We start from the raw sequence: 27191 nt of genomic DNA on the forward strand, positions 1-27191 counted from the left end.
AGTAGGTAATACTTGTAATATGCAGGTGAGAGAATCAAGGTCCAGAGAGTTTCAAGAACTCCCCCAAGCTTCCCAGTCAGTAAGGGACAGAGTCTAACTTTACCATCTGATTCATGGTCTTAACATCATGCATGATAGTTTCCAGTGACTCTGAGAGACAAAAGGTTTAAAAGGTACACTAAAACATTAAAAATTCAACAAACTTTATATATCTCAAGGTACACAGGATATTTAGATGCTGGGGCAGAGTGTGGTTAGAATACATTTGTCCCTTTTACCAAGAGAAGTGATCACTGCAAAGAATATTCCAATACTCCAAAATGCTTTTTTGCCATAAAAATATGGTATAGCAAGCAAAAGTAAGAAAAACAGAGATATGAAAAGGAACACATTATGCAGTTATTTCGATTGTCTTTATTTCTTATTTTTATTTTGGAGACAGGGTCTACCTCTGTCACCCAGGCTGGAGTGCAGTGTCACAATATGGCTCACTGCAGCCTCAAACTCCTGGACTCTAGTGATCCTCCCACCTCAGCCTCCTGAGTAGCTGGGATTACTGGCATGTGCCACTGCACCTAGTTAATTTTTGAGTGTCTATTAAAAAGAGAAATATAAAATCCAGATGTCTTCAAAGGCTCCAAAATTGTCACCATGAATTGTTTGTAATTCTGTCTTTTTCCCTCCCCTCTTGTTAGATCTCAGTCTGTGGTAGAAGCTGGGACCCTGAAACATGAGGAGAAGGGAGAGAATGAGAACACTCAGCCACTCCTGGCTCTGGACTGAACCCTGAGTCACACCAATGCTCCCGCACACTGGCCTTCAGTGGTATCAGCCACCCAGGAAGCACATGCGCAACTGACCCATACAGACCCGTGTGTTCTGCTTGACACAAGGTCCTCCACTCCTGACCCCCTGCAGTGACTGTCACCAGCCATCGGTCTGAGCAGCCAAAGTTGGACAAAGACTTGAGAGATGCTTTTTTTTTTCCCTCCCGCAGTGAGGGGACTGGAGGATGATGCAAGGCATTTATGTAAAAAAGATTATCCTTCCTATTTATGGTAGTAAATAAATTGAAAAAGTAAAAAACTAAATTTGATGCACACACTGCATTAGGACAAGAATTTTTCTGAGGTATCACACAAGGACCCTCTCCGGTTTTGGAAAATTAACTGCATTTCCAAGTAAATGTATCAGAGTTAAACTGTGCAGACACCACTGTCAAGTTTCATGTAGTACAAAGCCCTGAGACAATAGCATTTCTGGTAATTTCCATTCTTACTGAATTATTTCCTTTGACCTCATCACCAGCATTGAATTGTTCAGCCTAAGAGCATGTTCTCATAGGTCTGGGTATTTGCAAAGTTTGCTTATTTTGATATCCTGCAAAAAAATTATTTTGATGTTACATCTCTTGTCAGGCCACTAGCTGACTGTCAGGAGCTGACTTTAAAGGAAGACACATGCACATGAAATACAATTATTTCATCTGAGCAATGTGAGTTTCCACAGGCAGTTCAAGAGCCAATTAGTGCAGCGTGTGTCTGCAGAGGAGCTGTCTCATTGAAAACACATGTCAGTGATTAATGAGTCCATTCCAGTTGTCTCAACTGGGTCACTACAGCAAAGAAAAGTGCTATCAAACCATTTACCCCTTGTCCCCCAACCCTCCTGCAGCCATTAAAGATGTGGAGAAAGAATGTGGTTGTTGCTCCAAGGGTAAATATTCAATCATGGAGCAAGACCCATATGGATGTTTAAATATGCAAGTACTGAAATAAGAGAAGACTAGAAATGCAAGATGAAATGTCAAAGGTCATTTTATTTACCTATTCTCCTTCGAAATGGAGTCCCTAACTATCCATTCAAAAGAAATCAGATATAAAATAAACGGACATCATACGATATGATATTCTTACTTGTGCCATGTTTTCCAAGACCGGTGCATATTTTTAGATATCTCTTATTTGCCCAGCCATCTGCATGACATGGGTATTTATTAGTATGACCAGTTGGTGCTCAATGTCAAACAAAAATATTTTAGTGAATAATGGGCAGTAAAATATGATTTTACATTTTAAATATTTGGGAGAGTTAATTTGTTAGCTAAATAATTCAAGGGAAAGAGATTATTCAACTCATCAAAATCACCCCTGATAATGTTATTACTAATCTTAATTATTTATTACATCTCTTTCCCAATGGATCTAATATTTTAATTTTTTTTTCCTATTGGTAGAGAATAATAACAGAAGTAATTTTTATATTATATCCCTGGAGAAATAAAGTTGAAACAGAATTAAAAATACTTCTCAAACAACTGTATCACAATATAAATTAAATTAATTCATTTTTGTGTAGACGTTGGAAATCAGAAAAATAATAACATTGAAATAATTCTACCAATGCAGCGACAGAAACACTTTTCTTATGTACCAAGACATAGGTAAGAGAAAGAAAGAATTAAAGTGAATTAGAAAATCCATTTTATTGCTTGAGTTTAAAATAGTTATGGGATACAAGTATTTACAATGCTATTGGAGTCAATTATTGACAACACTTTGCAACAGTAATGCCATTTCTAGTTTTTCAATTGGCAATACTTAGAACCCTACTGTAGTGACCTGATTTTAAATACCATATTTACTAAATTAAGAGCTAGTTTTTACTCTCTTCCATAATTTCATTACATGAATGTAAGATGATGGCTCAACAATGACGACTTATAGTTTGAATTTCTTTATGTGTATGCAATATACATATGAGAACCAAATTCAACAAGTGACGCGAATGTTACTACATGAGCATTGAATTGTATTGCCCTTGTCAGTTATTTCCTCTGTTCAATAAATACTGAAGGACACAAATACTTTTTTACTTTTCAAGAGTTTGCCTTCTCTTCTCGATTTTATTTATTAATTTGGATATTTTTCCTCCCATGCCTCTTCATCTGATTTAGTGGGATGTTTTCAATACCAGCAAAACAAAAGAACAGGAAAAGTATTTTGCAAACTTATCCACTGGAAGCTAATGTCCTTAAGGTCAAGCAAAAAGAGTCAATTTCAATTTCAAAGAGCTGTTCTTTAAATGAGATAAAGAAAATCTCCTTTTGTTTTTAGATGGAAAAGAAAGCACACGTTTTTTCTACCTGTGAATGAAATTTGGTGACCTCTGTGCCATTCCTGCAGCAATTTTGTTCATATTGGTTTAGAATTCAGTGCATGAATATCATTACATTCTTATAGCTAACATTTCTAGTTAGCTTTGATTCAAAACATACAAAATCTGATGCATTAATACTTTACTAAATTAATGACTTGATCATCTTTGGAATGAGTAGGCAAGATGATTTTTAACTGTTATTTCTATGTTGTGGGTAATGTTAAAACTAAATATAGAAGATAAAAATTGCTATTTCACAGCGATGTTTAAAATGGCAGAGGCTTCTCAAGCCAGAGAGATGGGACAGTCTTCCAAACTCTTTCATCAAAAACGAAAGCAATCTGGACCTCCTACACCCAGGACAAAGATCCTGGCATTCTTGGTAACCTTTTACTCTGCCATCCTTAACATTTCTACAGAAGTGTGGCAGAAATCATCTCCAAGACTGAAGAGCTGGCTTCCTGTCATTCACATGAATCTACCATAGGCAAAGACACTGTATTCTCAGCCCTTGCCTCATGGATGGCGAAACAGCCAGGAGCCTGACACCCTAGCAGCCACCTATCCACCTAACCCTGAAAGAACATATTTTTATTTCCATGAACTATACTTTTTCCCCGGAAGCTCTAATAATTTGCATAAAAATTTACATCTGGGACTTCTATAACAATATAAGATAATTCCATGCTCTTTTTTCAGTGTGAAAAGTTCCTCTTTGAAAGAAATAGGATTTTGTCAATATCCCCACCACTAGCATAATGAGAAGAGGATCTCAATCAAGATAAAAAAAACCAAATGACTGGAGAGTTGGGATGGGTACAGTTCATAGACACTGGCATAATGACCTCTTTCTTTTTTGTATTAGGAAAATAAAACTGCTTTTTTCATGAGTGTCTTTTACTAAGAAGAATTAAAAGAGGGACGTCTGAGTTTCCCAGTAATGCTACCGTTAAACAGCTAGAAGTAAAGCATTTATACAGCTTGTCATTAAAATCAACAAACACGTAGTGGTACATGATGACAAAATAGTCTAGCTACACTAGAAAAATATAACTGCATAGAAAAATTACAAACTAAAGCAATCCATTCACAGTTTCTACATATGTTCTCTTTATACACTGAATTAGATCTATTCTATGTGGAAAAAACATCTTTGGTAAGGTAGAAGCTATCAAATGTTCACCTTAAATACTGGCAGAAGACCACTGCTTTCATGAGATGACACACAGCAGGGCATTTCCTAAATGAATTGCAGCGAGGCAAATATTCCCTTTAGTGTCTTCTAACCCTAGCAGGAGGCTGAGAATTATTCAGGCTGTAAGTCAAGGGGATTAAGAGTCCTAGTGTTCGAAATTCTATCCTCACACCCAAGGAGATGGAATGAGAAAGGCAGCCTCTCTCCAGAGTGTCCCAAGCTTGCATGAATTCATGTTAAATTGCAGGAAGGCTGCGTCTCTGCTGTGGTGTCAGTTCTGGGTGCCACACATCCACGATGAATATCAGCCGGAAAGATGAAGCATCCTGCCATACCTCGTGCTCAAAGGAGTCATCAAAGATGAGCACCTTGCCTTCCTCCCAGGTCCTGCAAAAGAAAGACAAGGATTCCTGAATATAGCTTTGTGTGGTTCAGATGTCTGAGGATCAATTCCTGTCCATGCGCGAGAACTACCTTTGGTAACAACCTTTGAGACATAACCAAATAACTAGAATATCAAGCCCAAGTTTATTCTTCCCTTGATGATTAGGAAAGAATTTCAGAAATCTTGCTATGAACATCAGTTTTCATTTCTCAGCACTGGAGATGTACAAATAACAGAGGATTTGTGATGAAGACATATTGGTCTTATTACATGCCTTGCAATTATTCTGTATATTATTATATGTCTTGCAATTATTCTGGTTTAGACGTATGGGCAGTGATTGGGACTCAGGCATCTCTATGCTTCTCAAGACACTTCCAATCAATTTTCTTTTCAGCTCACTCCACTTGTTCAAGTTTCATTTTATGGAAGAAAAGAATCAACTTAAACACGGTAACCATAAAGTAGAAAACTAAATTAGGAGTTTCCTAGCTACTATTCCGGCTGAAGAAAATGGGCAGATTGGGAATGAATTTTGTTTGCATTTTTAGTATCATCTTCTATGCAAGTGGGTTATCCATGGAATATTTTAAATCAATGCTGCAAAACACCCTATAGAGCTTCCAACATTACCTCATAAGATATCTGTATAGGGACTAAGATCTAAATATAGTGTTAGTCTATTAAGAAAGAAACATACAGGAGGCAGTTAACACAATGCTTTTCAAATCTAAAGAGAGTTTATGAGTAATATTGATGGTTCCTTATTTTACAAATAGATATTAACTGCCAATATATTCAATACCAAGTTACGTTTTTAAAATAAAATTTTTGCTAGAAAATTTTCCTTAGATATTAAATTCCAGTTAAGCCTTAAAAATTTTGCACCTGGATTAGCAAATAATGACAATTATAGCATGGGAAATTCTAGCTTGATTTCAAGTTACTGTATTATCATAAAGATGTTTTCCTTGGGAAAACTAGTGGTGAATTTTTATGTTCCATATTAGGTGATTAACCAATATAAACTGAGCAATACTACATATATTGCAGGGCTTCACAACCTTGCTATTACTGACATCTAGGCCAGATCATTCTCTGTTGTAGGGGCTGTTCCATGCACTATAAGATATTTAGCAGCATCCCTGACCTCCACCCACTGTACGGCAGTAGCATTCCCTATACTATTAGGTTGGTGCAAAAGTAATTGCAGTTTTTGCCATAGTTGTGACAACCAGAAACATCTCTAGTCATTGTCAAATGTCCAGGGTGGGAGCAGGGGCAAAAATCATTCCAGTGGAAAATAACTGACATACTGAACAAATCTGATAATAAAATTTCCAAGTTATGTAAACTAACAGATAAAGTACTGAGTATTTCCAAGTTGACAGTTCATTGAAGTTGGGAACCAAACCTCTACTTCTCTACCCACCCTCCCACCTCCACCCAGCGTGCTATCTCACATACTTCATGATACGGTTTGGCTGTGACCCCACCCAAATCTCACCTTGAATTGTACTCCCATAATTCCCATGTGTTGTGGGAAGGACCCGATGAGAGATAATTTGAATCATGGGGCAGTTTCCCCCATACTGTTCTCATCACAGTGAACAAGTATCATGAGATCTGATGGTTTCATCAGGGGTTTCCATTTTTGCATCTTCCTTATTTTCTCTTGCTGCCACTATGTAAGATGTGCCTTTCAGCTGGGTGTGGTGGCTCATGCCTGTACTCTCGGCACTTTGGGAGGCCGAGGAGGGAGGTTCACAAGGTCAGGAGTTCAAGGCCAGCCTGGCCAACATGGTGAAACCCCTATCTCTACTAAAAATACAAAAATTAGCTGGGTGTAGTGGCGCATGCCTGTAATCCCAGTTACTCAGGAGACTGAGGCAGGAAAATTGCTTGAACTTGGGAGGCAGAAGTTGCAGTGAGCCGAGATCAAGCCACTGTGCTCCAGACTGGGTGACAGGGCAAGATTCCATCACAAAAAAAAAAAAAAAAAAAAAAAGAGGAAAAGGAAAAGAAAGAAGAAGAAGAAGAAGGAGAAGGAGAAGGAGAAGAAGAAGAAGAGTGCCTTTTGACTCTTGTCATGATTCTGAGTCCTCCCCAGCCATGTGGAACTGTAAGTGCAATCAAACTTCTTTTTCTTCTCAGTCTAAGGTATGTCTTTATCAGCTGCATGGAAATGGACTAATACACCTTGCCTCATCGCTTGCATTCAACACACACATGTTGATTGGCTCTTTTACAACTTCTCTGAAGGTTTTTAGAGTTCCATTAGAGTTCCATCAAGGGTAGCAAAAGATAGAAATCTATGGACTTAGGAGCAAATGGCAGAATATGCATTCATTACCATGCAAAACCCAACTTGAGAACAAACGCAAAACCAAGTGGGGGAAATACGCTGACAAGAAAAATCAGTGAAACAGTTCACAGCTTCCACAGTTAGGCAGGCATTTTCTAGGTCTTAGTGTTGTCACTGGGATTAAGCAATGTCAGTGGATACCACAGATAAGCCTTATAATTTATGTAAAAGATGAGGGAGGAAGTGTACTCAAAACGAAAGGCAGTGCACCTATGTTCACAGCAGCGCTATTCACAACAGCCAGAAGGTGTGAGCCACCCACGTGTCTATTGATGAATGAACAGAAAAACAAAATGTGGTATACACATACAATGGAATATTCAGCCTCAAAAAGAAAGGAAATTTTGACACATGCTACAATGTGTATGAACTCTGAGGACATTATGTCAAGTAAAATAAGCCAGACATAAAAAGATAATTACTATTTTATTCTACACATCTGAGGTCCTAGACTAGCAGTTAAATTCACAGAGACAGAAAAGAGAAGAGTATTTGCCAGTGGCCGGTGGGAGGAGGGGAATGGGAGTTATTTAATGGTTATAGTTTCAGTTTTGCAAGTTAGAAAGAGTTCTGAGGATAGATCATGTTGATGGTCATACAATATGGATGTACTTAACATCACTAAATTGCACACCCAAAAATGGATAATATGGTAAATTTCATTATGTGTATTTTACTACAATTAAATAGAGAAAAAAGGGAAAGGCAAAGGAGAGCATGTGGTAGAGGAGAAAGAGAGAAGCAATACAGCAAGATGGAAATTTATGGTCTTTGAGGGGAAGCCTCTTGACCCTGGCATTTATTACTTATGGGACCTAAGGTGAGCTACTTAGCATAATTGAGTCTTTGAATCTTCATTGGCATAATTGATGTGAGGATTAGCACATGGTTGGCACATAGTAGATATTCAATTAATGACAGAAAATATAAAACAGAAAAGGAATGAAAATATAAAGAAAAATAGGGAAAAGATAAAAGACAGAGGTGAAATGTTGGGAGGTAGTATGTTACCAAAAATGACCTTGGCATCACTCCTTATGAAATCTGCCTTCCTTTCAGACAACTAAAAACTTCCAAGGGAGATGAGATATAAAAACATCGTCAGAGCATCTGTGAAATGTACTTTGTACAGCAATGACAAGTGATTTTCAAAGTTTTTTGGGTGGCAGAGAATCCGGAAACTATTTAAAATACTAGAAGTAATTAAAATAACTGAATAGAAAATTCTAGCCCACATAAAATGACATTTTTCACTAGATTATGATAGGTATAACAAAGCCAAAGATCTAGAAATGTTTTATGGGAAAAAGGCCTTAAGCATTCCATTCATTAAATTAAATTCCCTGAGAACTGGTAAAAGTTATTAGCACCAGAACACGCTGGTCACTCATGGAACATCAGTGCATATAAGAGTAGAACTTAAGAACCATAGGTTTGCAGCTTTCCAGATACATTAAGTACAATGCAAATTAGTGTAAATAATTAATTAATCGATTTTATAAATGAGAAATTTGGGGAAGTATCCCAAAGGGTTGTTAATTGGACTGTTTTAGGGTCACAAAACTCTTGGGGAAAGTGAGTGCTGTTGGATTTATTTGCCCTTCCACTTTTTTTCATATATTTCCTCCAGAAAATAGCAAAGATAGTCAATTACATAACGTAGATTTTTTAATGTAGATTTCTTCTGAATTCTTAAAAAAAATGGTGTCTTTCAATCAGTTACTAGAGATAGAATGACTAAAACTGCAGTCATGATTCACCTAAAAGGGGAAAATGGAAGAACAATAAAACCTCATACAAGCGATGTCCAGGCTTAAGTAACTCCAGGTAAAATTCGAGGTGTGTACATGCTTGGGAAAGGATGAGTGCTTTTCTTCCACAACAAAGGGAGAGGAGCATAAAGATGTCAAATCGCTTCTGAATGAAAACCAAAGACTCTCTAGAATGCAAAGTTAGTTTTCAGGCCACTTGCTTTGTGAGCAAAGCTCCATCAAGTAAGATTAAGTTACACTCAAATTATGACATAGAATCAGCCCTTTGGAGAAACCATCTTCAAAGTGGCCTGTGACAGAGGTCTGCCTGGAAGTACTGCTACAGCCCTTGTCTAAGGACTCAGAGAAGCAGCATTGGGGGTGGGCACTGCTCTCCATCCTGGAAGCTTGGTTCACTGTTGGAACTTTCTCCTTCCCTTCCTCGCTTTCTCTCCTCCTACCCAACCCTTTATTTTTTTCAAGATAGGATCTGCTCTGTCACCCAGGCTGGAGTGTGGTGGCACCATCACAGCTCACTGCAGCCTGTGCCTCCCAGGCTCAGGTGATCCTCCCACCTCAGCCTCCCGAGTACCTAGGACTACAGGTGTGCACCATCACATCCAGCTAATTTTTGGATTTTCTTTTTGTAGAGATGGGGTTTCTCTATGTTGCCCAAGCTGCTCTCCAACGCCTGGGCTCAAACGATTCTCCTGCCTTGGCCTCTCAAAGAGTTGGGATTACAGGCATGAGCCACTGCTCCTGGCCTTCTGTTAGAATTTCTTACCACTAAGAGAAGAAAGCCTCTCTCTGAGTTGTCAAAAGATATAAGAATATCTGGTCCCAAGATAAGACAGTATTCCATAATCTGTCAACTTCTCAAATTATTATAATTATAAATAATGATAAGGATAAAATGGTGGCAGTGCATGTTTAATAACTATAATTTGGTCACAGAATTACCATTGATAATAATAAGGCTAAGTAATGATACTAGGTGCTTACAGAGTCTTCCACCTAGAAATTTGATAGATAATATCTTAATTATCTTTGCTAAAATGTTCTGAGATAGGCAAAGGACATGATTGTGATTTTCAAGCAAAGGAATCACATGGAAACAGGTTCAGATGTCTGCAGTGACACTGATTCTATGGCCGAAGCAGACATGGTCCTAAGAGACATTCTTAGCATCTGTAGATGATATGCTAAGGTGGCCTGCAAGGCATGAAACAGGCTGAGTGGAAAACAGAAAAGGGTCAAAGAGCTCAGGAATACGGACATTTAACACAGCTCTTACTTATTCCGATCTACTGAAATTCCCCGGTTCAGACTCCATTGAAAGCCCTGGCATGGCACACTGTAAGCAAAACGTAAAACTGCACTGTCACCCTTCCTCTTCTCTCTCTCCCCTTCTAACACACACAAACAACTTCTGCCTTCCTCCTCTTAGTTCCAGGTCACCAGTATTTAAGGGTTTTGTAACTCAGATGAAGGCACTGAAGGAGGAGGAAAAAGGAAAAAGAAAGGGAAGAGGAAAAGAAAAAGTCATAGTGTTACTGGAAAGGGTCCTGATCCAGAGCCCAAAAGAGGGTTCTTGGATCTCGAACAAGAAAGAATTCAGGGTGAGTCCATAGAGTAAAGTGAAAGCAAGTTTATTAAGAATGTAAAGGAATAAAAGAATGGATACTCCAATGACTACTCCATAGGTTGCTGGTTGCCCATTTTTATGGTTATTTCTTGATTATCTGCTAAACAAGGAATGTGGTCTAAAAATGCCTCCCATTTTTAGACCACATAGGGTAACTTCTTGACATTGCCATGGTATCTGTAAACTGTCCAGGCGCTGGTGGGAGTGTAGGAGTGAGGACGACCAGAGATCACTCTCGTGATCATCTTGGTTTTGGTGGGTTTTAGCCAGCTTCTTTGCTGTAACCTGTTTTATCAGCAAGGTCTGTATGACCTATATCTTTTGCTGACCTCCTATCTCATCCTGTGACTTAGAATGCCTTAACTGTCTGGGAATGCAGCCCAGTAGATCTCAGCCTCGTTTTACCCAGCTCCTATTCAAGATGGAGTTGCTCTGGTTCAATTGCCTCTGACAATAGGGCTGTAGAGATGGGATGCTTTCCCTCTTTCCGACACCTCTCCAGTTCCAGGGTAGGGGCACAGAGAGAAGAAAGAGATGTGAGTAGCAGGGAGGGTCTCTGCTGCATTCTTGTCACACCTTCCTTCCCCAGGGTCCCTCCCAGCTCCAGGCCTATCAAATCACTCCCCTATCTGTACCATTCCTTCACCTGCCCTGGTCCACACAACCAGCTCCTATTTCACTCCTCCTTCCTAACTCCTTAAAGTCCCTTCCCCATCGCTGTCCGAGTACACACTCCAGGCTGTAAGCACCACCTCCAGTGTTATGAGAGTGCTTGATCTCACTCCCTGGAATGTAAGGACAAAAGTCTCCATTTCTGTAGCAATCAGACAGGAGAATAATAAAAACTCAAATATACTGAATGCATTTACCACACAGCACTTTGTAAATACAGTTCTGAGTGCATTCATATGGATTACTTTAATACTCAAAACCACAAAAGACATACTTTTACTCTTTCTAATTTACAGATGGGGACATTGAGGCTTAATGAGGTTATGCAAATTATCTAGAGTTACTCTTGACAAGAGGGAAAGCCAGGATTTAAACCCAAGTCATGCGACTTCAGCATTATTAATATGTTTTTATGAAGATACCTATCACTAAAATCTGAAATAAAAGCTCAGGATGCATTTTTTTCTTACAGAAACATTATTATAAATAGTCACTGGTTCTAGAGTCCTATTAATAAAGATTATTAGTTAAAAAGCTTCTGGGAGCTGACCTAGAAATGGCCACACATCATTTACTATTGCTAGAGAAAAATGGATCCCAGCTTTTCACCAATCGGTTCAACAAACAAATGTTTGGAACAGAATCCATTTTCCATATGGGAACTGCCATTCCCTGTGGAGGTGGAGAAATGTATGTGCACGCTTTCTATGTACTCATGTGTAGGAACAGCCACAGACACACCACTGGGTCACAGAGCGGGGGTCAAAACATGGTATGGATGTGTTTAATTCACCAAGTTGCTCAAATGAAAGAAGAGGAAAAAATGTTACTATTCAATAACAAACCTTTAGGAAAACATCCTATCTGGTTAAAAACTGTCCTTTTTGTTCTACAGTTCTAGATGGGCAGGCTTCAGAGATGACCTATGGATAAGGTCACACTGCAATGCAGATGAAGATGGGCAAATATCTTGTGGAACAGAAGGTTTATGATTTCAGGGAGAATAGTAAAAAAAGACGAAAGGAGGGATGAAAATATTTGGTTCTAAAAGATTTGGCAAATTGTAGCTTCCACAGTGTGATTCAAAAACTACAGTAAGTCTTAAAATTATCTCCTTGGACACTTTATGAAAACTAAACAAATATTGTCTATGAAGAATTCATGATGGGTTAAAAAATTAAGTCTCTCTTATTGTTAATATTTTAGCATGACTTTCACACAATCTTCCTAATTGGAACCTTGAGAAATGAATGAAAATATATGTTATAAAATACTTGAGGTCTATGGAGGAAGGCCATTATTTCTACAGCAATATAGAATTATATAGGACTAAACCACCGATTGCCAATTCGTTTTTTCAGTCTGTCGCTAAGTGACGCTAATGTCGATGTGTGCTTTCCTGACAATCTATCAGTCTTGTTCAACATTTCAGGCTAGCAATTTGCAGGCAATAATGCTGAATCTGCAGGAGAGCTCCAAGGTCACGGTTCCTTCTCTTAGCACAGTTCCAGCACACTGTGGAATGCCCTTGGAGATTCAGAAGAATGAATTTCTCTCTGGGATCATTTAAAGCTCACACAACTCAGCCACTCCCTGAGTACAACAATTAATTCCCACTCACTGGGGGCATGTTTATTCCCTGACTCAAGTTTACTCAGCTCTGGATCAAAATTGCTAATTAGCTTATTTGTTTTTATTTTTATTTTTATTTTTTGAGATGGAGTTTCACTCTTGTCACCCAAGCTAGAGTGCAGTGGCGAGATCTCGGCTCATTGCAACCTCCGCCTCCCCAGTTCAAGTGATTCTCCTGCCTCAGCCTCCTGAGTAGCTAGGATTACAGGCATTAGCCGCCACAGTAAATAAATAAATAAATAACTTTTGTATTTTTAGTAGAGACGGGGTTTCACCATGTTGGTCAGGCTTGTCTTGAACTCCTGACCTCAAGTGATCCGCCAGCCTCGGCCTCCCAAAGTACTGGGATTACAGGCGTGAGGCACCACATCCGGCTCTAACGAGCTTATTTTACAGACCACAAAGCATGGTCCCCCTGAGGTGACATGAACAGAAGGCCCAGAAGGGGAAACTCCCAGCTGCTTTCTCTACTTGTCTGGAAACAAAAAGCAGCATTTGAAGTGATCACCTTATAAGTACAGCATGATCCTAATCGTATAAACTACAACAAAATCCAAAAAGTCCAAGCAAGGCTATGTGATCATGTCTAGAACACAAACTTTCAAGCCAGAATGCCTGGAACTGAACCCACTACTAAAATTGTAGTGGGTTGAATGTCCCCATAAGCCGCCCCACCCTCCTTCCCCGCTAAAAAAGATAGATTCATCTGGAATCTGTGACTATCACCTGATTTGGAAAAAAGATCTTTGCAGATTGAATTAAGTTAAGGATTTTGAGATGAGATCAACCTGGATTAAGGTAGGCCCTAAATCCAATGATAAATGTTCTTATAAAGGAAAAGAGGAGAAGACTCGGGGAGAAAGCAATGTGAACACAGAGGTAGGGACTGAAGCGATGTGTCTATAAACCAAAGAACCCCAAGGGCTGCCAGCAGCCAGAAGCTAGGACAGGGGAACAGATTCTCCCTTAGAGCCTCCAGAAAGAATAACCCTGCCAACACCCTAGTTTTATACTTTGGCCTCCAGAACCACGAAAGAATACATTTCTGTTGTAAGTCATTGAGTTTGTGATAATTTGTTGTGGCAGCCTTAGGAAACATATATAAATGTCAACCTCAGGCAAGTTACTTAACTTTATACTTCAGTCTCCTCCACTGTAAAACAGGAATTTTAATAATCCTAATTTCACAGGATTGCCATAAGCATGAATGAGTTAATGTATGTACAGTGCTTAGAACTGTGTTTGACACAGATATAATTTTGGAACAACATATATTATTACTATAATCATTATCATCAATACACATATATAGACATTGAGAAGCACCTGGCAATAGCTCTGTATTGGGATAAAACAATACATTTTTATTGAGCTTCTCTGTGTTATATAAATTATGTGTGAGGGATGTGTATCTGTTTTCTAATCAGAAGGCATTTACTAATTTGAAATGATCATTTCATTTACAGTGGTAAGGGCTGCATACCTGCCAGTTCATCTTTAGGGAGCTACGCTATGCTTTGCAGGGATGGAATATTTAAACTGTATACACACTGGCGGAAATCTTAATCTGATTATTAATACCTAAGAACAACAACGTACAAATCACTACAGGTAACCTCCTCTTTTAGAAGTTGAGACGTTCTGAAAAATTGCTGCCTTTGACTAGCACAAGGAAACCTATTTCTTGGTGTGTGTGTTTCTCTTTCCATGCAAGAAGAACTTCTACAATCATAGCACAGAACTTCCAGATTTCATACTAGAGTCTTTCTGTCCTCAGAGTTTATAAACTACTCTCAGATTTCCAGCTCTTTTCACTGTAAGCATTGCACAGCACTTTAATTGACACATTTCTCTTATGAAAAGCACTATTTTGTAATGAAGTGCTAAGCCCAACTCAACCACCCTTGAGTTAAGAAATATTAAGGATGAGAATGCAACACAACATAAAGCTGGCACAATAGAAAGAAAGTGGAGAAGGGCTGCTGACCGGCAGTCACGAAGAGGCAGAAGGGCCCCTGTGCTCAGCAACTCTTCAGGGAGGAAAGGACAGAAGCACTGTAGTCTCCCTGGCCCAATAATAGGCAGGTGAGTTGCAAGCACTTTTAAATAATCACTGTGGATTTGCAAAATACACCATCTGCAAATTATTCTTATCAGCAGCTCCTTCCTGTCACACAAAAGGTTGTATTTTACCTCAGCAGAAACTGAGGGGCTGCCAAGTTAAAGATCTCATTCAAGGCCCCCCTCTGAGTGGGCTGCAGTGGTCCTTCTAACCCTCCTCTGCCTCTGCTAGGTGAAGATGGTTAAACCTAATTATGTTTTAAGCTTCAGGGGAGGGGTTGGCAGTTGTTTTCTTTATCAAACATGGACACAAGGTGTTTGCTGGGAGCTGGGAGTGGGGAATGCACCTACAAATGTGCTCCTGGGGCAGGTCTCTCAGCATCACTTCTGCATTTTTTTTTTTTTTTTTTTTTTAAAGAGATGGGGTCTCACTATATTTGTTGGAGTGCAGTGGTGCAATCATGGCTCACTGCAGCCTCAAACTCCTGGACTCTAGTGATCCTCCTGCCTCAGCCACTGTAGTGGCTGTGACTATAGGCCCATGCCACCATGCCCAACATGCGTCTTGAGCCCTCTGTGACTTTGTGCTAAGCCTCCTGGCACCATCCACCTGCTCCTGTTCTTGATTGCCACATCCATTCTTCCAATCTTGGATTTCTCTTTCTGCCTCAGGCCACTGAAGACTAAGCTCAGTTCCATCTCTCTTCCTCTCCCTGCCTATGCCTAAGTAGATTTATTATTATTATTTTTTTTAAGACAGGTTCTTGCTCTGTCACCCAGGCTGGAGTGCTGTGGTGTAATCACAGCTCACTGCAGACTTGAACTCCTGGGCTCAAGCGATTAACCTGCCTCTGCTTCCTGAGTAGCTGGGAGTACAGGTGCATGCCATCATGCTAGCATATTTTTTTTAAAAGTTGTTTTTGTGACTGGGCGTGGTGGCTCATGCCTGTAATCCCAGAACTTCGGGAGGCCCAGGCAGGCAGATCACGAGGTCAGGAGATCAAGACCATCCTGGCTAACACGGTGAAACCCCGTCTCTACTAAAAATACAAAAAAATTAGCCGGGCATGGTGGTGGGCACCTATAGTCCCAGCTACTCAGGAGGCTGAGGCAGGAGAATAGGGTGAACCTGGGAGACAGAGCTTGCAGTGAGCTGAGATCGCCCCATTGTACTCCACCTTGGGCGACAGAGCGAGACTCCATCTCAAAAAAAAAAAAAGTTGTTTCTGTGGAAATGGGGTCTTACTGTGTTGCTCAGGCTGGTCTTGAACTCCTGGCCTCAAGCAATCCTTCTGCCTTGGCTTCCCAAAGTCCTGGGATTATAGACATGAACCACCTTGCCTGGCCCTAAGTGGATTTTTCTCTAGTGATTTTGTTCCAAGTATCTACAAGCAGAATACAGAAGAGAAGGAGGAAAGCAGGAAGGCAGGAAGGCAGTGAGGCAGGGAGGCAGGGAGGCAGGGAGGGAGGGAAGGAGGGAGGCAGGCAGGTAGGCAGGCAGAAAGGAAAGAAGGGAGGGAGGAGGAAGGAAAGAAGGGAGGGAGGGAGAGAGAAAACATAGGAGGTGGGAGGTGAGGGAGAGAGCAAGTGAGCTGGTAAAAGAACAAATAAACCCTAAAAGCCTAAGGAGCACTGAGGCATGCGGCTGGGTGCTCTTCTCCATCTCCACTGACTCATGCTCTCATGTGATCTCCAAGGAGTTACCTTGTCAATCTGTGCCTGCTCCAGCATTCTCCCACCTCCTCTCTAAATTCTTTGCATCCCCCAATGTGTCCCTGCTCCTTTTCACTTTGGTAGAGAGACCCTGAAGACCCAACCAGGTTCCCAATGTAAGACAAGATTCATTCCATGCCTGAAAAAACTTCTACCTGTCCAGTGATTCCTGATTCCTCCTCCTGGTCTACCCGATTCTGCCTTTCTTGCCCCATTTCCTTCTTGGTTCTCCTTCCTTCTTCTGTCTTCTAAATACAGATGTTTTCATGGAACCTTTTCATTTCTGTCATCCTTCGATTGTCTCAAGCTTCCTCTAGAAGTTCCTGCTAAGCATGACTCTCAAATCTTTATCTCTAGACTTACCTTCTCCCCTGAGTGCCAGGTCTCTATTTCCAGCCACCTCCTGGATGGTTCTACAAGTGTGTTCCAATAGCAACTAAATAAAATATGTACAAGCACTGAATTCATTTTCCTTTCCTTGAACTTGCCTCATGCCTCCCAAATTCCCAAGATTTGCTCAAGCATCGCCACCCTCCACTGTCCTAAGACTGCAATTGCAGCGGCATCTTGGATGCCCTATTCCTGTACATTCAAGAGTCACCTGATATCTCTTGCATCTGCTCTCTAGTCTCCATTTCTTTCCAGCATCCCAATTCCAGCTCTGCTTATCTTTTGGGTGGGCCGCTGTGGCAGCCTGCTAATTGTTCTTCCCACTGTCCACACAGGATTCACCCATGGGTTCCACAGTAACTTCCTAACAAATGTCTGATCCCATTAGTTTGGGATTCAAAGCCTCCTATGATTTAGTTTCTAAAAAGGCTCTTTCACTTTGCAACCTTATTCTTTATGTACCATACACTGCTGGCTGCTGATGTGTTATTCAATATTCTTCATATATGGCCATAATTTTTGGCCTCTGTGCCTTTAATGGATACTGTTTCGGAATATCCCTCTTTAGCTTTCAACGTCCGAATCCTTCTTGTCTTCAAAAACTGCCACTCTGCAAGTTGAGTACCTGCGAGCAGGTGAGGCTCCTGCTCATGGAGCCATCTGTAGTATTTTTAACTTTTCTGTAGAGAGGCCATTGTAGTACCTCTTTTATGACCCCTATGGCCTTCAATCTTTCGTTATCTTCCTGAGCAACACACCCAGCAGAGGACGGCCCCTTCTGAGTCATCTCTGAATTTCCCACAGCACCATGGCTTGCCCGGGGCAGTTATCTGCCAATAACCAAATAAACAATTCTGCAGACCTCTGAGCACTCATCCTCCACTCAGACCTCTACTAACGACAATAAGAAATGTGTAAGATGACAATAACTTGGTTTCTGATCTCCAGGAGCTTACATACAGCTTGCTATAGAGATAAGGTTAATATATATTAATGAATAAAGAGCATTAGAAGATAGGGAATGGGATTACTGAGGATATATACTCTGAGAGGTTGTATTTTTATAAAACTAATTTTGGATAGGTGAAAAGATGGGCATTCTAGGGACGGAGATTATCAGCATCACAGGTACAGAAGCCAGAGCAAGTATGGTTTGTTCAAAAGATCATGAATAAACATGTCATGATTAGGAAAGCAAGAGGCAAGGGAGGGAGAGGAGATCTAACATTCATCACAGCCCTACTGATACCAGAACATGGACTGAGCACCTTGTAGGCATTATTCCAGTTAATCCATACAACAACTCTGCACAGTAGATGTTATCACTGCCAATTTTATAAGCAAGAAGGCTGATGTTTGAAGGCATTAAGTAACTAGCCAAGGTTACACAGGTTAGGTGGCAGAGCTGGGATTTGAAAAAGGCAGCCAGCTTCCATTGCACCATACCATCTCCTCTAGATCAAAACGTATAAATATCATGGGGTGAGTTCTTCAGTTAGGGGGACTTCTTGTATTCATGAATAAGTCAAGTTGCAAAGCAGGAAACACAATGCATAACATCTTCAGGGCTCAATGCATGTTGGCTGACTCTGAATGCACATCTGTCTACACACAGAGAGAAATAAGGCAGCTCCTCAACCAGATAAGTACTCTGCCGAGAAATAATGGAGGAGGGCAGCCCTAAAGCTGGGCAATGTCTCCAGGCTAATAGAAAGCACCAAGAAGGGGTATAGACTCAAGAGTTTGGATTAATATCACTTTGTTCCAGTCTGCTTCAGCTACAAAAGAAGATAAGTAATCCAAAGGAACACAGCTCTGTTGTAACAAACTCTTATCCTCAGAGGTGATGGATATGATGGATAACAGAGGACACATACTTGGTCTCATTGGCACATCGAATCTTGCAGCCTTCCTTGGGAATCACCAAGCCCAGGTGCATTCGGAGCCTGCAGTTTGTGGGCCCTGTGTGCGGCCACACGTGAGTCCCGGGGTGCATGATGGAATATTTGATCTGCATAGAAAACATGACACTCCATTCAGCCATTTATCAAGGTGTGGAGGAACTGCTAAGTTAAGGTGACAGTAAAAAATTACTGTCAGTTTGGATTAGCACCTTTGTAAGATTTAATATTTATATTCAAGTCTTATTTCTTTGTGAAGGAACTAAAAATAAGCACTCACATTTTCCACAAAGCGATAAACACTGAACATTTTCCACCCTCAATTCTGACGTCAGCCACATAAAATTATGTTTCAGTAAAAAGGGCATGTAAAAAGAGGCATTCACTGGGCCAAAGGAAACAACCATTTCTTTGTAAAGGTCAACATGCCCTTATTCCTAACAATTAATTGTGTTCTCCCCAGCACGACACTCTTGGTACCTGTCCTCTTCTGCATCCTGTTGTCTCGGGGAACTTTTCTAGTAAGGTACAGGTTTTAGGAGCTCCTTTGCAGGCGTTTTCATTTCTTCTTCCTAGAATAAATAACATAACTGTTGGAAACAAATCACAGTAAAGCTTAAACTTATCCCATTTAGATGAAGTGAGAGCTATATGTCATCTTCACTGCAGGAATGAGAAGATTGAGTAAACATGAGAAGATGAAGTAGGAATGCAAAAGGCTTATTGGAAAATAATAAAAATTAATAAATAAAGAAGACATGTCTTGCTCCAATAGGTAGTGACTGGCAGAGCAGGGAGCCAAATTCTCCACTCGGTGTTGGACTATTTGACTAAGAATGTCTAATGGAGAAGTCGCAGGTTAAAGGCAGTTGACCTTGAGCAACACAGGGGTTAGGGGCTTCGATCCTCCATGCAGCCGAAAATCTGTGTATAACTTTTGACTCCCTAAAAACTTAACAACTAATAGCCTACTGTTGACTGGAGGCCTTACCCTATATCATAAATAGCTGATTAACATATTTTGTATGTTATATGTATTATATACTCTAGTCTTACAATAAAGTAAGCTGAAAAAAAGAAAATGGTATTGAGAAAATAATAAGGAAGAGAAAATACTTTTATAGTACTGTACTGTATTTTATCGATACCATAAGTTTACATCATCTGTTTACAAGATGAATTGAATGTCTGAAATGGCCTGCAACTACAGGTACAGACCTTAATCTACAGTACATATCAAGTAATTCAACTTTTTCTTGTAGGGTCATGACTTTTCTCTGCTTCTTGGCAGCATTTCCAGCATCACTAGTTGCTGTTTGTATAGGTCCTATGGTATTATTCGAGGTTTGCAGCATTGCATTAAACACAAGGAAAAATACACAAGAACCATAAGAGACTACTTTTTACCGTGATATGCAATTTACTGGAGACAGGAACTGCTCACATGGAGATGACAGTATCACATGTTATTTTAAGCGGATACTCAAAACACTTGAGCTTGCTGAATAGCAACAGGAGGCAGCTATGAAATTATTACAGTAGTATAATCTGTACTACAGTTAATTGAATGGAATTATGATTTAACACTGCATCTTTATGTTTGTTTACATTTCTCTTGACTGCGAATGGTGCTATGTATGGTCTCTAAGTGCTTCCATGCATATGTTGATAAATTTTATTTCTTTATAATAGATTTGTGTATATATATAGTAAATGATAAAATAGATTAGTACCTATATATATTTCATGCATTCATGACACACCTAATTTTTCTTAATTTTTAAAAATATTTCCAGGCTACAAGGTTCATCTGCAAGTTTTTTTTCAAATTGTCACAAATCTCAAAAAATTTTCCAATATATTGACAAAAATTTGTACACAGTGGACCCATGCAGTTCAAACTCATGTTGTTCAAAGGCCAAATGTACTTATTTTTTCCCCTGTGACAGGCAAAATAACAGTCACCTCCCAAAAGATGTCCATACCCTCACCCTATAACCTGTGAATGTGTTACCTTTCATGCAAGAGGAATTAAGGCCGTAAGTGGCACTGAGATTTCTTACCAGCTCACCTTAAAATAAGGAGATTATCTAAGATTACCTGGATGGGCCCAAGGTAATCACAGCATCCTTAAATGTGGGAGGAGGAGGCAGATGAGTAAGTGTCAGAGTGATACAGCATGAGAAAGACTTGACTGGCCACTGCTGGCTCTGAATATGGAAGGGGGTCACAAGCTGGGGAATGTGGGCAGCCTCTAGAAGCTGGAGACTCTAGAGGGAATACAGCCTTGGTTACACTTGTATTTTAGCCCACTGTGATCCATCATAGATGTCTGACCTCTAGAACTATAAGATAATAAATGTGTCTGTGTTTTAAGCTATTAAGTTTTGTGGTAATTTGTTACAGCAGTCACAGGAAACTAATACATCCCCTAAAGAAGGAAAATAGTTTATATTGTATTTCTAACCTAGAAATGAATTTCTAGGACTATATTAGTTGCCAAAACACTATTTTTATTGCAATTTTAATGTCTTTTTCAATATCCAGATCATCCTATATATGATGATAAAAAATAGGATTTAAATGAAGAAGGGGTCTTTGAGAGAGGACATATTCTATGCATGACTGTCAAGAGCACAGATTCTGGGACATATCATTTAAGCATCCTGAACTATGCAAATTTCTTTACACTCTATAAAGCCCTTGCTTATTAGGGAAGATGTGCTCAGAATGTACACAGTATCATCTGCTCTCACAGGGGAGTAAAACAATGGTATTTTTAAAAGTCAGAGACATTTTAATTCTCTGTTCAAGATTCCTACAAAAGACTGCTACATCTAAAGCTGAGTTTAATTTTATTTAATTAATGTTAATTGTGTCCTAAGATAATCATATACTGATAATAAAATAAGAGTTACAAAAAATGCAACAAAAAGGTATTTGCCCCAATCAAATGGAGCTCAATGTTTTAGAAAACAACTTATTTTTTTCTAAGTAACCTTTTTGGCTCTTAATTGAATAAAATGTTAATTGCTATTTTCAGTTATTAAGGGAGTTCCCCAAATGAACAATAAATGTCAGTTTGGGTGAATATTACATAAACCTACGAGTCATCGTAAAGCATTTTTAAGCCTGGGCTTTCCAAGGCTTCTGGTGTGCAGGGTCTGGGGCTGCTTGGCAGGAGTTCCCAGTTCTGAGCTCTGTGCCATCCAGGCAGCAGTTAAGTGAAACTGGTGGCTTGAGGAGCAACCAGAGGTGGCCTGGAGTTCTCACAAGCACCGCATGGCTGAGCACGTGCTACCTGGAGAATAGATGTGCTTTACCTGAATGACAGGTGATGAATGGGTAACCAAATGGGTTGTGTCCCTGAGATTTTCATGGGATTAGAGAACACCTCTAGTCCTTTAGACACATTTATCTTTCTGGTCTGTAAACACAGATTCTCTGTGCAGTAGACTCTGGGCGTTCATGCACTGTCACTGGTGATTTTAACTATTCACACCTGATCGTGAGTGTCCAAGGAATGCAGCAACAGTTCCTCGGTGCTCACCATAGGCCAGGAACCACACTGCATGATGAGACTGCCTCATTTGATGTCTACAACATGCCATAAGAGAGGCTTGATTGGTGTTGTATTTTATAGAAAGGCAATTGAGCCACAGAGGGGTCACAAAGTAAACAGCAGAGCAGGAATTTCATTTCAGCCAGACTGGACCCAGTGTTCATGCTCTTAACCAGACCAGAGACCACCTCTTCATTAATGTTATTACATCATGTGCTATTGTTAGGCCATAAAAATGTAATATTACTATCATATATTGGATAACTGTGCCAAGTCTTTCATCTAGTGCTCACTGATACTAGTAACAACCCCATACTTGAGGCACTATTTGCCATTTTTCAGATGAGAGATTTGAAGCTCAGAGATTCAGGTGCATGCATACATCACACAGCTAACAAGCGGTCCATCCAGGACTCTAACCTAGGATTGCTGGTTTCCAAAGCCTGTGCTTTAAAGCATAATTTCTCATTTTGTTGCGTTGTAAATTAGAAGGCAGCTGTGCAGGAGCAAACCAGTTAGCCTGAAGAGGAATGCCCAGCATCTGCAACTCACTGCGGCTTTGGTGTTCAATTATTTCTCACCAACGTTAAAGTAACTCTCAAGAAGTAATAAACCTTGCTCTTTGGGAAAATAGCTCTAGAAAGAGATCTAACAGCCAATGTGAATCTGAAAGAGTCATTTAAATCTATCACTTCTTACACATGAATATACTTTGTGAGGGCTATTCATGGAGCTGTTATCCTGGGTTGTATCTTTTATAAATTTCAAGGCTCTACTTCTGGGGCAACAACAGGTTCCATCTTGCATGACAACTCTGATCAGTTGCTAGCAGTCACCTAGAACACTGTTGAGAAGTACTTAGAGGTTCAGCCTCAGCTTATTCAGCAAGGTTGTTGGGGTCAGTTAGCACCTTTCCCACGGGCTCTGGAAGAAAAAATGACTGCACATGTGTGGCATATTTTAATCACTGTTGGTGGCACTTACTAAAATATGAGCAAAATAGATGTTCCATAATATTCACATAACAATTTATAAACATATTTTTGGGGAACAACATTATTATTTATATTTGCTGATTCCATTTTTTCCCCTTCAACTCTAAAAAGCCAGTCCTTATAAAGGAATATAGTTCAGTCCTAATGAAACTACTTGGAGACTGTTACCAGTTCACTAGGGCTGCCGCAAGCAAATACCACAGAATGAGTGGCTTAAACAACAGAAGTATATTTTCTCATAGTTCTGGAGGCTGAAAGTCCAAAATTAAGGTGTGGGCAGGCTTGGTTTCTCCTGAGGCCTCTCTTCTTGGCTCTTAGGTGCCCACCTTCTTGTTGTGCCCTCACATGTCCTTTTCTCATCCCTAGTGATATGGTTTGGCTGCATCCCCACCCAAATCCCAACTTGAATTATAGTCCCCATAATCCCCATGTGTCATGGGAGGGACCCGGTGGAGATAACTGCATCATGGCGGTGGTTTCCCCCATCCTGTTCTCATGATAGTGAGTTAGTTCTCATGAGAGCTGATGGTTTTATAAGGGGCTTCCGCCTTTGCTTGGTACTCATTCTCTCTCCTGCTGCCCTATGAAGAGGTGCCTTCCACCATGATTGTAAGTTTCCTGAGACCTCCCCAGTCATGTGGAACTGTGTGTTAATTAAACCTGTTTTTCGTATAAATTACCTAGTGTATCTTCATAGCAGTGTGAGAACAGACTAACACATCTAGTGTCTCTTCCTCTTCTTATTAGGGCATCAGTTATATTGGGTCAGGGCCTCATCCTTATGACCTCATTTAATCTTAACTATCTCCTTAAAGGCCCTATCACCAAATACAGTCACATTGGGGGTTAGGGCTTCAACATATGAATTTTGGGGGAACACAATTCAGTCCATAGTAGAGACCTACCACAATTTTACTTCACAAAACTTCTAGCCACAGCCTTAGGCATTCGACTACCCAGCAGCATGGTTTGCTAACTAGACAACAGCTAAGTCTTTACTGAGTCCGATATTCATCACCTTTTTCTCTGAATCTGAGCTCTCAATGTGGCTAAACAAACTGGTCTTTCACCTCCCTCCCTACCATGTCCACACCTGTCCCTTCCACTCCAGAATTATTCTTCTCTATTTCTGAACCACAGCACCTGAGATGGATGCCATCCTGCTTCTGCGTAAGCTACAATAGTACTTGCCATAAAACTTATATTTTCTTTCCTCTTTTATTTATTTATTTTTTTTGGACACAGTCTCGTTCTGTTGCCCGGGTTGGAGTGCAGTGGCATGATCTCAGCTCACTGCAATCTCTGCTTCCTGGGTTCAAGCGATTCTCCTACCTCAGCCTCCCGAGTAGCTGGAATTACAGGAACGTGCCACCATACCCAGCTAATTTTTTGTCTTTTTGGTAGAGACGGGGTTTCAGCGTGTGGGCCAAGTTGGGCTTGAACTCCTGACCTCAAATGATCTGCCTGCCTTGGCCTCCCAGGGTGCTGGGATTACAGGCATGAGCCACCACACCGAGCCCCAAACTTATTCTTTATACTATGAATTTGTTTCTAGAAAATAGTTACTGGATTCCCCCATTAGAACCATGGAATCACAAACCAAAGACCATAAAGAACTTTAAAAAATCTTCCTAAAAGGGAAACTATGTGAATTTTATCCCTTTATGACAATAAAATAAAACTAGAAACTCAGTTTTAAAATTTGAAGCAGGCTGAGTACAGTGGCTTATATCTGTAATCTCAGCATTTTGGGAGGCTAAGGTAAGAGGGTCACTTGAAGCCAGGAATTCAAGACCAGCCTGGGCAATATAGTGAGAGCCTATCTCTATAAAAACATTTAAAAATTAGCTGGGTATGTAGATGCACACATGTAGTCCTAGCTACTTGGGAGGAGAATTGCTTGAGCCCAGGAGTTGGAAGCTGTAGTGAGCTAGGATTGCACCATTGCATGCCAACCTAGGCAAGAGAGCAAGATCCTGTCAATCAATCAATCAATCAATGTTGAAGCAACTACAACAGATTGGAAAACGTATGCTCAATCACACACAGACACATATACATATAGATCATTTAAAGTCAACATGGAAACCAGGGCAGAAATGCAGTCTTTTTTGAAAATAACTCAGGTAAAAATATCATATATTACAGTGTAGGGGATACATTCAAAGCTGTAACTATAGGTCAGTGCATAGCCTTAAATGCTTTTATTAATAAGAAAGAATGAAAATAAATTTACCAAGGAATTCCAATCAAAATATTTAAAAGAAAAATAAAACAAAACAAAAAAGAACAGGAGAAGGAAGAGAAAATATAAATTCAGGAATTACAATTCTATCACATGTAAGAAAGAGAAAGAAAGAACATGTAAATTCCATTCAATGGGAATAAGAATTTAACAAAGATACTAAGAAAGTAAAATACATTCTAAGAAATAAAGTAGTTCATGGAAAATCAGGTATATTCCACCTATGTGAAAATTTAGAAGACAAAATGTTACCTCCAACAAAATTATTGACTCCGTAAGTTATTTTCTTTCTTGCTTAATACTTTTTATGTCTTATAATATTTTGCATATTAATTTTATCAAATACTTTTTCTTTTGGCAGAAACTATGGTTTCTAGAAATTAGTGCTAGGATGTCCACTATTCTGAAGCATTGCTCTAGAAGGCCCGTAGGTTCTATGATGCATAAGGATGTTAATGGAATCAAAGTATCAGGTGAACACATAAGCGCCAATAGAATGGACTCATCTTAGTGACATGTCAGCGGCAAATTAGCATATTGCCCACATATGGATTGTACAGCTCCATTTAAAAAAATCTTGTTGGCAAAAAGTGGATAGTCACTTTTTTCATGGTTATCTCTCTTTTGATGGAAGTATCCTTGAAAATATTACTAAAGTAGTTCCTCTTATTCTTACATAGAAACCATTCTGACTGTCCTTATTTGTTCTTTAGTGTAAATTAGATGCATATTATAATCTGAATTTGTTTTCTGTAGCTGAAGATATGCAGCACGTGCTGTTTAGTCTTCAAAATAAATTTACTTTTGTATAGTTATTGTTAACCCAGGCTAACTCCACTTTTCAAGGAGAAAATTGGAGAGTCTTAAAGATAAAATGTAATGCTCCTCATTTTAAAGATAGATAAATATGTCAATTCATTGAAAACACACACACACACACACACACACACACACACACACACACACGCTGGAGCCCCATATGTGTGCCTGTACCTGGGTTAAGCTAAAAAAATATGAAGTTCGATATGAACCATGGCCTATTCCTGAAGAGCTGAGACAGCAGTTATCATTGTCTTGTCACTCTGGTGTGTTACCATTTTTACCAGCTGTTGTGTTACCACTTTTACCATCATCCGTGTTGATATCATTTTGCCATGCAAAGTCACCTCCATTTTACAGGAGCAAATGATGCTCAGGGATATAACTTTCTAATACACTGATAACACCTGCTAGACTGTTCAGTTATGCCTACACAGTAGGGTTATAGTCAGTAACACATCATTCAACAGGAAAGACCAGAAAAATCAGAACACTATTTATAAATATTTATCCAAATACACATGTGGATATACACACACAGAAATATACCTTCACACATACAAATAAGGGCTCAGATGTAGTTTTCAAAAACAATAAACAGATTTCAAAAATCTAGGTTTTTTTTGGGCCCCAGGTTTAAGCCCAGGAATTCCAGTTCTGCGAAGCATCAACAGAAGACTCTTGTCGGTACCCACTTCCCA

General features: G+C 39.7%; 2 protein-coding genes across 14 annotated transcripts in view; one reads left to right on the forward strand and one right to left on the reverse strand.

Annotated features, from left to right (window-relative positions):
* The window catches only part of CLVS1 (clavesin 1), a 215624-nt gene extending 212646 nt beyond the window's left edge, over positions 1–2978 (forward strand). Inside the window, exon 6 of the mRNA XM_008000741.3 lies at positions 696–2978. Within this exon, the coding sequence (XP_007998932.1) occupies positions 696–783 (88 nt within the window). The 3' untranslated portion in view covers positions 784–2978. The remainder of the gene's footprint in view (positions 1–695) is intronic.
* ASPH (aspartate beta-hydroxylase) overlaps positions 2467–27191 on the reverse strand; it is a 221683-nt gene continuing 196958 nt past the window's right edge. For all 13 annotated transcript variants that reach the window (XM_073018113.1, XM_008000726.3, XM_073018111.1 and 10 more), the window contains 3 exons: positions 19350–19441; positions 18846–18979; positions 2467–4741 (listed from right to left, as the gene is read on the reverse strand). In XM_073018113.1, the coding sequence (XP_072874214.1) occupies positions 4591–4741; positions 18846–18979; positions 19350–19441 (377 nt within the window). In that variant the 3' untranslated portion in view covers positions 2467–4590. The remainder of the gene's footprint in view (positions 4742–18845; positions 18980–19349; positions 19442–27191) is intronic.

The sequence above is a fragment of the Chlorocebus sabaeus genome, chromosome 8 (genome assembly GCF_047675955.1).
Source record: "Chlorocebus sabaeus isolate Y175 chromosome 8, mChlSab1.0.hap1, whole genome shotgun sequence".
NCBI lineage: Eukaryota > Metazoa > Chordata > Mammalia > Primates > Cercopithecidae > Chlorocebus > Chlorocebus sabaeus.